Source organism: Pristis pectinata, chromosome 40, assembly GCF_009764475.1.
Source record: "Pristis pectinata isolate sPriPec2 chromosome 40, sPriPec2.1.pri, whole genome shotgun sequence".
Classification (NCBI taxonomy): Eukaryota; Metazoa; Chordata; class Chondrichthyes; order Rhinopristiformes; family Pristidae; genus Pristis; species Pristis pectinata.
The window spans coordinates 6,139,785-6,153,151 of NC_067443.1; the positions used below are offsets into that span (position 1 = coordinate 6,139,785).

At 58.0% G+C, this 13,367-nt stretch overlaps 1 protein-coding gene across 1 annotated transcript in view; it reads right to left on the reverse strand.

Moving 5' to 3' along the window:
- vps45 (vacuolar protein sorting 45 homolog) overlaps positions 1–13,367 on the reverse strand; it is a 37,441-nt gene that overhangs the window by 9,862 nt on the left and 14,212 nt on the right. Inside the window, exons 4-10 of the mRNA XM_052045621.1 lie at positions 12,127–12,206; positions 11,331–11,399; positions 9,347–9,484; positions 8,318–8,428; positions 7,389–7,523; positions 6,786–6,899; positions 3,016–3,183 (exon numbers count right to left, since the gene is read on the reverse strand). Of these exons, the coding sequence (XP_051901581.1) occupies positions 3,016–3,183; positions 6,786–6,899; positions 7,389–7,523; positions 8,318–8,428; positions 9,347–9,484; positions 11,331–11,399; positions 12,127–12,206 (815 nt within the window). The remainder of the gene's footprint in view (positions 1–3,015; positions 3,184–6,785; positions 6,900–7,388; positions 7,524–8,317; positions 8,429–9,346; positions 9,485–11,330; positions 11,400–12,126; positions 12,207–13,367) is intronic.

Sequence of the window (13,367 nt, forward strand, 5' to 3'; positions counted from 1 at the left end):
GGAAGGGAAGGGTGGGAGGGTGAACTGCAGAGAGGCTCCAGAATAATGTGGACAGGTTATTTGGCGGTGGAGAGGATCAGCAGCTTTAAATCTCTGGGTGTTAACATCTCGGATGACCTGTCCTGGGCCCAGCACACAGATGCAATCACAAGGAAGGCACGCCAGTAACTTTACTTTCTTAGGTTAAGGAGGATCAGCTTGTCACCGAACAGTCCAACAAACTTCTACAGATGTACTGTTGGAAGTGTCTTGACAGGTTGCATCACGGTCTGGGACGGCAATTTGAATGCACAGGAACACAAGAAGTTGCAGAGAGTCGTGGACTCTGCCCAATACACCACGGGCACATCCCTCCCCACCATCAGGAGTATCTACAGGAGACGCTGCCTCAACATCCGTCATCAGAGATCCCCATCATCCAGGCCGTGCCATCTTCTCACAGCTCCCATCGGGCAGGAGGTACAGAAGCCTGAAGTCCCCACACCACCAGGTTCAGGAACAGCTACTTCCCTTCAACCATTCGGTTCTTGAACCAACCGGCACAACCCTGATCACTACAGTTCAGCAACACTGGGACCACTTTGCACTAAACTTGACTTTTTTTTTGTTCTTATTACGTTCTTTCTCGTAAAAATTGTCTATGTTTTTCTTGCGAATGCTGCTTATCTGATGCTCTGTGCCTGTGATGCTGCTGCAAGTAAGTTTTTCACTGCCCCTGTGCACACACGGACGTGCAGGTGACAATAAACTCGACTTCGAACTCCAGGACAGGACAACGTCCCAGCTGTAGCACTGAAGACCTGCCCTCCAGAACGCTCGGCCCAAACTGTCCCAGAACCGTCCCGGAACTGTGCTCTGGCCAAACAGTCCCAGTAAATTTACAGCACCTGGCTCCCTACTCCATTCCAGACCCTTATTTCCTTTCCTTTGAACATCTGCCGTTCATTGAACTATCAGTTGTTTGGTTCTCTTTGGGTTATGTGGATCCTCTCTTCGTGACCATGTTCTTTGGGCTGTTTTTAATGGAATAATTTGATCTGGGTAATCCTACCAGAACCTCAACAATCACAAGTTATATTGATTTGGCAGCTTTAACATCAATCCAAGGTGGTTCACAGAATAATTATTAAATTTGACACTGAGCACATAAGATGATGTTTGGGTGGATGGCCAAAGACTTCATCCACAGGTAGTTTTGAGGAGGTAGAGCTGGAGAAGATATCAAGATTTAATTCAAAACATTGCAGCCTCATTGATTGACAGTAATACTGAAGCAACAAAATGGAGGCGAGTTGGTGTTGGAGTGGAGGTGGTTTAGAATGAACTTCAAGGTCATTAAGAAAATAGAGATTAAAAAAAATAATTTTAAGAACGTTGCAAGGAGGAGATGGACAGTGACCCGGGTTCAATTCCCATTCAAAAAGGAGTTTGTACGTTCTCCCCGTGTCTGCGTGGGTTTCCTCGGGGTGCTCCGGTTTCCTCCCACATTCCAAAGATGTACGGGTCAGGAAGTTGTGGGCGTGCTGTGCTGGAGCCGGAACCATGGCGACACTTGCGAGCTGCCCCCAGAACACTCGACGCAAAAGATACATTTCACTGTGTGTTTCGGTGTACGTGTGACTAATAAAGAAACCTGATCTTATCTTAATCTAACTTTGACTTTGAATTTAGAGTTTAGACGAATGACCTTATTTAAACATGTAAGATCGTTGGGAGATGTTGAGCTATTTCCACCAGTGGGAGAGTCATGGACAAGCAGACACAGCTATGAGGGGCCGGTCATTTAAAACTGAGGTGGGTAGAAATTCCTTCTCTCAGAGGGGAGTGTAGATCAGTATTGAACACAGAACACTACAGCCCTTCAGCCCCCAATGTTGTGCTGACATCTTATCCTGGTCTAAGATCTATCTAACCCTTCCCTCCCACATAGCCCCCCATTTTTCTATCATTCATGTGTCTATCTAAGAGTCTCTTAAATGTCCCTGATGTACCTGCCCCCACAACCTCTGCTGGCAGTGCATTCCACGCACCCACCACTCTCTGTGTAATAAAAACTTACCCCTGACATCCTCCTTATACCTTCCTCCAATCACCTTAAAATTATGTCCCCTCGTGTTAGCCGTTGTCACCCTGGGAAAAAGTCTCTGACTGTCCACTTGATCTATGCCTCTTATCATCTTGTACACCTCTATCAAGTCACCTCTCATCCTCCTAAATGACAGAGCCGTTTCATCTCCAGCCACCCTTTGAACCCTCTAGGAGAGGGTTCAGAGAAGATCTATGAGGATGATTCCCAGAATGAAAGGGCTTACATACAAGGAGCGTTTGTTGGCTCTTGGACTGTACTCACTGGAGTACTGAAGAATGAGAGGGGACCTCATGGAAACATTTAGAATGTTGAAAGGACTGGACAGAGTAGATGTGGCTAAGCTGTTTCCCTTGGTGGGTGAGTCCAGGACAAGAGGGCAGTCTTAGAATTAGAGGGTACCCATTTAGAACAGAGATAGGGAGAAATTTCTTTGGCCAGAGGGTCGTGGATTTATGGAATTCATTGCCACATACAGCTGTGGAGGCTCGATCATTGGGGGTGTTTCAGGAGGAGATTGATAGGTATCTAATTAGTCAGGGTATCAAGGGATATGGGGAAAAGGCTGGGAATTGGGGCTGGATGGGAGAATAGTTTAGCTCATGGTGAAGTGGCGGAGCAGACTCGATGGGCCAAATGGCCTACTTCTGCTCCCTTGTCTTGTGACCCCCCAGTACCAGCGGTGAGGGGGTTTGCTCAGTTTATCCAAGACCCCTCTCACTCCCCACCCAATGTCTGCACTCACATAGAGTGGTCCACCATCTCCCAGGACCACCCATGCTCCCCCCACCACCACTTTCCTTCCCTCACCCCCCAGGACCCTCGCAACCCTGTCTCCCTCCTTCTGCAGGAGTCACTTCAAACCCAGCCTCCCCACTGGACCCTGCCTCCTTCCTGGGACCCCAAGACCCGCCCCCCGCCTTCCTCACCTGCAGGGCCTTGGAGTGGTAGTTCTGGCAGGCCAGCTCCTGCTCCACCTCCGACACAGCCATCAGGTTGCGCTCCCCCACCAGCCGCGAGAGCTCACCCACCACCGTCACGTGCTTGGACACCGTGCCCGACATCTTCTTGAACTGGGGGTAGTTCTCAACGAAAGCCTGGGGAGCAACGACAAGGCCGGTAAGCTCGTGTCACCGGGGTCCCTGACATCCGCCGTCTCCTCCAGCTCGTCAACAGAACAATGATCGAGGGCCACGACTGATCCCTGGGGCACTCCCCCCAGTTACCTCTTCCTCGCCTGTCAGAGATCCCAGCTCTGCTTTCTACATGATAACCAACCTTCAATCTGTGCTAATACAGCATCTCCAGCAGGCGAGCTCTTGTACACCAACCTCTAGTGTGGAAACTTATCAAATGCCTTTTGGAAGTCTAAATATATGACATCCACTGGTTCCCTTCTATCAACCCTCCCTAACACATGAGGAAATTTGGGGAACGTCATTTGCCCTTCATGAACACACATTGAGTTTGTTTGATAATATTAAACTTTCCAAAATGATTACTGACTCCCCATCGTGTCGACGTTAAGATAATTAGCCTCTTCTCTTTAGTTTCTTTCCCTTCTTGCACAAGGGAGTCACAATGGGTGTTCTCCAACCCCCCGGTACCTTCCCTGAGCTCAGTGACGGGGGCGGGGAGGGACCGTAGGGGGTGGGTTCACTGCGTCCATCGCTCCCCTCCCTGGCTGGTTCCGTCGCACCCATCCCACACCTCAAACCTAGCCGTCTAACCCACCCGCCCACCGATACGCACCTCTCCCCTGCTCTCCCTCCAACGTGAATCACCTCCCCCCCCCCATCTCCTGCTTCACCTCCACTGCACTGTCCTAGTACACCCCCCCAGCGCTGGCCGTCTACACCCCCACCCCTCCCGCGCCGCCTCCCCTCCCCCAACACCCCCTCCCTCCCACACTGCCTCCCCTCCCCCAACACCCCCTCCCTCCCACACTGCCTCCCCTCCCCCAACACCCCCTCCCTCCCACACTGCCTCCCCTCCCCCAACACCCCCTCCCTCCCACACTGCCTCCCCTCCCCCAACACCCCCTCCCTCCCACACTGCCTCCCCTCCCCCAACACCCCCCTCCCTCCCACACTGCCTCCCCTCCCCAACACCCCCTCCCTCCCACACTGCCTCCCCTCCCCAACACCCCCTCCCTCCCACACTGCCTCCCCTCCCCCAACACCCCCTCCCTCCCACACTGCCTCCCCTCCCCCAACACCCCCTCCCTCCCACTGCCTCCCTCCCCCAACACCCCCTCCCTCCCACACTGCCTCCCCTCCCCCAACACCCCCTCCCTCCCACACTGCCTCCCCTCCCCCAACACCCCCCTCCCTCCCACACTGCCTCCCCTCCCAACACCCCCTCCCTCCCACACTGCCTCCCCTCCCCCAACACCCCCTCCCTCCCTCACTGCCTCCCCTCCCCCAACACCCCTCTCCCTCCCACACTGCCTCCCCTCCCCCAACACCCCTCTCCCTCCCTCCCTGCCTCCCCTCCCCCAACACCCCCTCCCTCCCTCCCCTCCCCCAACACCCCCCTCCCTCCCTGCCTCCCCTCCCCCAACACCCCCTCCCTCCCTCACTGCCTCCCCTCCCCAACACCCCCTCCCTCCCTGCCTCCCCTCCCCCAACACCCCCCTCCCTCCCTCACTGCCTCCCCTCCCCCAACACCCCCTCCCTCCCTCACTGCCTCCCCTCCCCCAACACCCCCTCCCTCCCTCACTGCCTCCCCTCCCCCAACACCCCCTCCCTCCCTCCCCTCCCCAACACCCCTCTCCCTCCCACACTGCCTCCCTCCCCCAACACCCCCTCCCTCCCTCACTGCCTCCCCTCCCCCAACACCCCCCCTCCCTCCCTCCCCTCCAACACCGCTCTCCCTCCCTCACTGCCTCCCCTCCCCCACACCCCCCTCCCTCCCTGCCTCCCTCAGCCCCAACACCCCCTCCCTCCCTCCCCTCTAACACCCCTCTCCCTCCCTCACTGCCTCCCCTCCCCCCACACCCCCCCTCCCTCCTGCCTCCCCTCCCCCAACACCCCCCTCCCTCCCTCACTGCCTCCCCTCCCCCAACACCCCCTCCCTCCCTCACTGCCTCCCCTCCCCAACACCCCCTCCCTCCCTCCCCTCCCCAACACCCCTCTCCCTCCCACACTGCCTCCCCTCCCCCAACACCCCCTCCCTCCCTCACTGCCTCCCCTCCCCCAACACCCCCTCCCTCCCTCCCCTCCAACACCCCTCTCCCTCCCTCACTGCCTCCCCTCCCCCAACACCCCCCTCCCTCCCTGCCTCCCCTCCCCCAACACCCCCTCCCTCCCTCCCCTCTAACACCCCTCTCCCTCCCTCACTGCCTCCCCTCCCCCAACACCCCCCTCCCTCCCTGCCTCCCCTCCCCCAACACCCCCCCCCTCCCTCACTGCCTCCCCTCCCCCAACACCCCCCTCCCTCCCTGCCTCCCCTCCCCCAACACCCCCCTCCCTCCCTCACTGCCTCCCCTCCCCCAACACCCCCCTCCCTCCCTCACTGCCTCCCCTCCTCCAACACCCCCTCCCTCCCACACTGCCTCCCCTCCCCCAACAACCCCCTCCCTCCCATACTGCCTCCCCTCCCCCAACACCCCCTCCCTCCCACACTGCCTCCCCTCCCCAACACCCCCTCCCTCCCACACTGCCTCCCCTCCCCCAACACCCCCTCCCTCCCTCACTGCCTCCCCTCCCCCAACACCCCTCTCCCTCCCACACTGCCTCCCCTCCCCAACACCCCCTCCCTCCTTGCCTCCCCTCCCCAACACCCCCTCCCTCCCTCACTGCCTCCCCTCCCCCAACACCCCCTCCCTCCCTCACTGCCTCCCCTCCCCCAACACCCCCTCCCTCCCTCCCTGCCTCCCCTCCCCCAACACCCCCCTCCCTCCCTCACTGCCTCCCCTCCCCCAACACCCCCTCCCTCCCCTCCCCTCACCCCACACCCTCCTTCCCTCCCCTCCCCCAACACCCCTCTCCCTCCCACACTGCCTCCCCTCCCCCAACACCCCCTCCCTCCCTCACTGCCTCCCCTCCCCCAACACCCCCTCCCTCCCCTCCCCCAACACCCCTCTCCCTCCCTCACTGCCTCCCCTCCCCCAACACCCCCTCCCTCCCCTCCCCCAACACCCCCTCCCTCCCTCACTGCCTCCCCTCCCCCAACACCCCCCTCCCTCCCTCACTGCCTCCCCTCCAACACCCCCTCCCTCCCACACTGCCTCCCCTCCCCCAACACCCCCTCCCTCCCTCACTGCCTCCCCTCCCCCAACACCCCCTCCCTCCCACACTGCCTCCCCTCCCCAACACCCCCTCCCTCCCTGCCTCCCCTCCCCAACACCCCCTCCCTCCCTCACTGCCTCCCCTCCCCCAACACCCCCCTCCCTCCCTCACTGCCTCCCCTCCCCCAACACCCCCCTCCCTCCCTCACTGCCTCCCCTTCCCCAACACCCCCCTCCCTCCCTCCCTCCCCTCCCCCAACACCCCCTCCCTCCCTCCCCTCCCCCAACACCCCTCTCCCTCCCACACTGCCTCCCCTCCCCCAACACCCCCTCCCTCCCTCACTGCCTCCCCTCCCCCAACACCCCCTCCCTCCCACACTGCCTCCCCTCCCCCAACACCCCTTTCTCTCCCACCCCTCCCCAACCCCTCTCCCTCCCCCTCCTACACCCCCCCCCCACCCTCCCCACCTTCATGTCGGAGATGGACTCCAACTTCTGCTGCCGTTTGGGTTTCTTCCTCTGAAAATCCTCCATCAAGTTCTTGATGTTACAGCCGATCTCACCGAAGTTCAGGTACATGTTCTGTGCAGGGAGAGAGAGCAGGGGGAGTGAGGGGAGGGAGGGGAGAGAGGGGGCAGGGGGTAGTGAGGGAGGGAGGGAGGAAGGGGAGAGAGGGGGCAGGGGGTAGTGAGGGAGGGAGGGGAGAGGGGGCGGGGGGTAGTGAAGGATTGGAGAGAGGGGGCGGGGGGTGGTGAAGGATTGGAGAGAGGGGGCGGGGGGTGGTGAAGGATTGGAGAGAGGGGGCGGGGGTAGTGAGAGGGAGGGGGAAGGGGAGGGGAGAGGGGGGAAGGGGGTCGGGAGGGAGGGAGGGGAGAGGGGGGCAGGAGTGATGGGCAGAGGTTGTGAGAGAGATGCAAGGTGGTGGTGAGAGGGTGGGGAATGGGGCAATGAGCCGGGGGGTGGGGGGGTTTGGTGGGGACCGTGCGACAGGGACTGTAAGACTGGGGCAGCAGGGGCCGTGGGGTTGGGGGGGGTCGGCAGGGCCATGGGGGGGGGGGGGGTGGTACTTACGTTGGCGTAGAACTCATCGCTCTCTGCGGACAGCACCACCTCCCTCAGGTCCCTGCTGATCCCGGGCACACGGGACAGGTCGATGCGGTTGTTGCTGATGCCCAGCAGCTCGTGAACCATCGCCTGGTATGTCCACTGTAAACCAGCACAGGCATCAGCCCACCGAACACGGCCGTATCAACAGTGGGGTCCCCGGGGAGTGTGTATGTATCTACAGGGAGGGGGGGTCCCTGTGGAGTGTGTCCGTATCAATGGGGGGGGGGTCCCCGGCGAGCACGTCTGTATTGACAGGGGGGATCCCCGGCGAGCGCGTCCGTATCGACAGAGGGGTAACCGGGGAGTACGTCTGTATCTACAGGGGGGTCACCGGGCAGTGTGTCTGTATCTACAGGGGTGTCCCCAAGGGAGTGTGTCCGTATCTACAGGGGTGTCTCCAGGGGAGTGTGTCCGTATCTACAGGAAGGGCTGCTCAGCACCCATCCCGTTGCGCGGACTGTGAGCACAGTCATGGCAGATAAATGATGCGCCACTTTCTGTTCAAGTCTGTGGCCGATCGCGCTGGGGAGGTGAGGGTGGGGACTCTGGATGTTGACGTGAGTTTGACCCTGTGTACAGGGCCCTGGGCCGCCAGCTCCCTCTGCTGCCTGATCCCTCTTACTGCGAGGGTCACCCTCAAAGGAGCAGGAGGGAGACTTGCCGGCAATTGGGGGGAACTGACCCTTTGCCCCACTATTCTGCTCAGCCCTCCCACCCAGAAGGTTGGGGGCTGTTGGGTCGAGAGTATTCCCACCCCCAACAGATGATGGTCCCACCCACCCCACTGCTCCACAGAGAGGGATTAACTGGCCCCTCCCAGCGGATAGAGGAATGCCCACCCCACCCACGGGAGGGCAGTGGGGCAGGGGCAGAGTGGGGCAGGCGAGGCTCACCTGGTTGAGCAGTGGGGTGATGGGGTCGCTGCTACGATCCAGGATGAGGAGAAGGGGAGCCACCTCCGTCCTGCGGAAGTCGAAGAGCTCGTACTCTCTGGTGATGACTTGCTGCCATGGGGGAGAGAGGAAGAGGGGGAGAGGGGGATGGGGGGGAATGGAGAGGGGGGGAAGGAATAAAACAAATCAGTGCTGCAGTTGGCCACTCCAGCCTGCCCCCACCGTTCAATGTGATCGTGGCTGATCTACACTGGCCTCAACTCCTGTCCCGTGTTGCTTTGGGAAAAGGGTAATCGTATCGTGAAGGACGCCCGCCACCGTGGCCATCCCCTTTTCTCGCTTCTACCTCCAGGGAGCGTGTCCAGGACCAGAGGGCACAATCTTAGAATTAGAGGGTACAGTTTCAAGACAGAGATGAGGAGAAGTTTCTTTACCCAGAGGGTGGTGAAATTGTGGAACTCCTTGCCACGCACAGCAGTGGAGGCCAGATCAGTGGGGGTGTTCAAGGAGGAGATAGACAGATATCTAAATAGTCAGGGTATCAAGGGATATGGGGATAAGGCTGGCAAATGGGATTAGAATAGTTTTTTTTTTCTCTCTCTTTTTTTCCCACCCCATTTCTTTTTCCCTTTTCCTTGGAGCAGACTCGATGGGCCGAATGGCCTGCTTCTGCTCCCTTATCTTGTGATCTTGTGATCTTGTGAAGATGCAGGAGCTTGAGAGCTCGGACATCCAGACTCAAGAACAGCTTCTTCCCCACTGCTGTCCTGAGTCCTGAACCAATCGCCCCTCTCGTGTCCCTGAACCAATCGCCCCTCTCGCGTCCCTGAACCAATCACCCCTCTCGCATGTGACTGGGGTTCAAAGCCCTGACCGAACCTTGGCTGCTCTATATGTGACCCCCAGTAACAACTGACCATCCCTGTGATCCTTCCAGCTCAGGGCAACTGGGGAGGGGCAATCAGTGGAGGTCCTGCCACTGATGGACGAGCTCCGTGAGAGGGAAAAGCAGTGCCGCGCAGTTCTTACCTTGACAGAGACGGCCAGCCGCTTGGCCATGTCCGAGGAGACCTGGTAACGGATCATGGGACACTTCTTCAGGGACAGGAGAACGGCCGTCAGCCCCTCTGTGCTCCTGACCAAGGCGGGGAAGTTCCAGTTCCACCCCTGTGGGTGAGGACATGCAGTGTCGGAATCCTTCGCCAACCACATGGAGGTAACAAACCAACTCACAGACACAGTGCGTGGATCAACTGTACACCACCGCCCCCCCCCCCCCCCCCCCCCCCCCCCCCCCCCCCCGGGGTCAGACACAGGGTGAAGCTCCCTCTACACTGTCCCATCACACACTCCCAGGGTCAGACACAGAGTGAAGGTCCCTCCGCACTGTCCTATCATACCATGTCCTGCTCAAAGGGTTAAGTCGGCAACCTCAGTGACAGGACCATAATGGCGAGACATCTAACGATATTCACGTGTGATCTTTTTTGCACCTATTTCCCCGTTGCCCTGTGAGTGACCTCCATCCCTGAACTGCTCTAATTTTTAAGATCATCCACCGAACCCTTTGGTCACCTGAAACTGAACGGTAGGAACCTTACTGACATTCATGTACTGCGAGATCTTGGGGTACAAGTCCACAGCTCCCTGACAGTGACGACACAGGCTGGTGATGAAGGAATTTCACCTTATTGACTACAGCTCGGTGTTCAACACAATCACCCCATCCAAACTCATCATTGAGCTTCAAGACCTGGGCCTCTGCACCTCCCTCTGCAACTGGATCCTCAACTTCCTCATTGGCAGACCTCAGTCAGTGAGGATCGGTCACAATATCTCCTCCTCGGTGACCATCAACATCGGTGCACCTCTCGGCTGTGTGCTTAGCCCTCTGCTCTACTCTCTATACACACAGGACTGTGTGGCTAAGCACAGCTCCAATTCCATCTGCAATTTCGCCAACACCACCGTTGTTGGACGAATCACAGGTGGCGACGAGTCAGCGTACAGGAGCGAGATGGGACACCTGGCTGAGCGGTGCCACAACAACAACCTCTCGCTCAGCGTCAGCAGAACTAAAGAGCAAATTGCTGACTTCAGGAAGGGGAAGGAGGGCGAACAGGCGCCAGTCTACATTGGGGGAGAGGGTCAGCAGCTTTAAATTCCTGGGCGTTAACATATGGGATGACCTGTTCTGGGCCCAGTACAGAGATGCAATCACAAGGAAGGCATGCCAACGTCTTTATTTTCTTAGGAGCTTTGGCTTGTCACCGAGAAACTTCTACAGATGTGCTGTTGGAAGTATCCTGACTGGTTGCATCATGGTCTGATACAGCAATTCAAATGCACAGAAACACAAGAAGCTGCAGAGAGCAGTGGACTCCCCAGTACATCACAGGCACATCCCTCCCCACCATTGGTAGTATCTACAGGAGCCGCTGCCTCAAAAAGGCAACAGCCACCATCCAAGATCCCCACCATCCGGGCACCTTCTCGGGCAGGAGGTACAGAAGCCTGAAGTCCCACACCACCAGGTTCAGGAACAGCTACTTCCCTTCAACCATTCGGTTCTTGAACCAACCGGCACAACCCTGATCACTACCTCAGTACAGCAACAATATGACCACTTTCAAAATGCTGGAGGAACTCAGCAGGTCAGGCAGCACCTATGGAGGGAAATCAAATAGTCCACGTTTCAAAATGTTTATTTCCCCCCACAGACGCTGCCTGACCTGCTGAGTTCCTCCAGAACTTTGTGTGTGTTGCTCCAGATTCCGGCATCTGCAGAATCTCACGTCTCCACTGTGATCATTTTGCACTGAAATGGACTTTGCTTTTTGTTTTAATTGCATTCCTTCTTGTAAGAACTGGGTATAATTTATCATTAATTTATGTTTTTGTGAATGCTGCTTATCTGATGCTCTGTCCCTGTGGTGCTGCTGCAAGTTGTTCACTGCCCCAGTGCCCACATGGATTTGTGCCTACGACAATAAACTCAGCTTTGACTTTTTACCTCAGAGCAGCCGGTGAGGTTGAACGAAAACACGTGAGGGCTGACGGCAATAAAATCTCCGTAAAACTCCTGAAAGAGCGAGAGGGAGAGACATAAGGCAGAGAAAGCTGCTCCGATAAAAGTCATTGAAAGCAGTGGACTGTTCACCGGACACTTAGACCCCCGTGTCACAGGGTTAGAAGGTACTTAAGATGCGTGTGTATCCAGCGGCACAGTGGTTCGTGCACTGGCTCTCAGCTCGGGGGAGGGAGAGGGGGGAAGAGAGCCGGAGGGGGGAGAGGGAGGAGGAGGGGGTAGGGAGAGAGTGCGTCTGTGGAGTTTGCATGTTCTCCCTGTGACAACGTGGGTTTCCCCCGGGTGCCCCGGTTCCCTCCCACACCCCAACGACGTGCGGGGTCGGTGGGTTAATGGGCCGCTGTGAATTGCTCCCCCCCCAGTGCGTGGGTAGGGGTTAGAATCCGGGGAGAGTTGATGGTGATGTGAGAGCGCAAGGGGGGGGTGCTGGGAAAGGAGAGACCGAGGTGACTACTCCCTCAGGAGCTAGCATGGACACAGTGGGCCAAATGAATACCATCCTCAGGGCCAAGAGGATGTTCCTGGGAATAACCCCCTGCCCTCCCTGTCCTTGGGAAGGGCGGAGGCAAAAGCCACTCTCCAGGAGTCAAAGGGCACCCTCCCTATTCCCAGCTCCCCCCCAACCACAGGGTTCAAAGGGCATCCCAAGCTCCCTCCCCACCCCGCCCCCCCCCCCCCCCCCCGACCACATTGGTCAACGCCACGGCCAATCAGCTCTCACCTGGACTTCGGACACCACCTCGTTTTCATCTGCTTCCGCCAGGTCCTTGATGTCAGCCTTGCTGATGACGTTACTGAAGTCTGCAGGAAGGGTGGAGGGAAGAGGCGGTGAGGGAACCTGGCAGCTGAGGAGTAGCCTGACACCCGGGGGGGGAAACAACAAACCACCACCCCCCGCCCCTCCTCCACTGTAAAACCAATGCTGGCCACCCCCCTCCTCTAGAGGAATGGGTGAAGGAGTCTAATTCGGATAGGTGCGAGGCTTTGCGTTTTGGGAAGACAAGTGAGGGCCGGGCTTTCACGGTGAACGGTCGGGCCTCGGGGAGGGTTGTAGAACAAGAGAACAAGGAGGACAGGTACATGGCTCCCTGAAAGTGGTGTCGCAGGTTAGACAGGGGGTGAAGAGGGCTTTCGGCTCTCTGGCCTCCGTCAGTCAGGGCACCGAGTGCAGACGTTGGGACGTTGCAGTTGGACAAGACGTTGGTGAGGCCACATTCTGAGTATTGTGTTCAGTTTGGTCACCCTGCTGTAGGAAAGATGCCATTAAGCTGGAAAGAGCGCAGAGGGAGATTGACGAGGATGTTGCCGGGACTCGAGGGGAGAGGTTGAGCAAACTAGGACTTTATTCACTGGAGTGTAGGAGAATGAGGGATGATCTTACAGAGGTGTAGAAAACTACTAGAGCATAGATAGGGTGAATGCACACATTTTCCAGGGTTGGGGAATCAGGAGCTAGAGGGCGTAGGTTTAAGGTGAGAGGGGAGAGATTTAATAGAAACCTGAGGGGCAACTTCTTCACCCAGAGGGTGGTCCGTATGTGGAACGAGCTGCCAAAGGAAGTGGGTGAGGCAGGAACATTAACAACATTTAAAATGGTACTTGGACAGGTACATGGATAGGAGAGGTTTAGAGGGACATGGGCCAAATGCGACTGGGTTAGATGAGTATCTTGGGTCAACATGGACAAGTTGGGCCGAAGGGCCTGTTTCCCTGCTGTGTGACTGGACATCAGCAGCCTGGTCCCCTCCTGGTGACTCCCTACTGCACTGGCTCAGGGACCAATGGGAGCCCTGGTTCTTACCCCACACTGGGTCAGGACCAATGGGAGCCCCTGGTTCTTGCCTCATGCTGGGTCAGGGACCAATGGGAGCCCCTGGTTCTTGCCTCATGCTGGGTCAGGGACCAATGGGAGCCCCTGGTTCTTGCCTCATGCTGGGTCAGGGACCAATGGGAGCCCCTGGT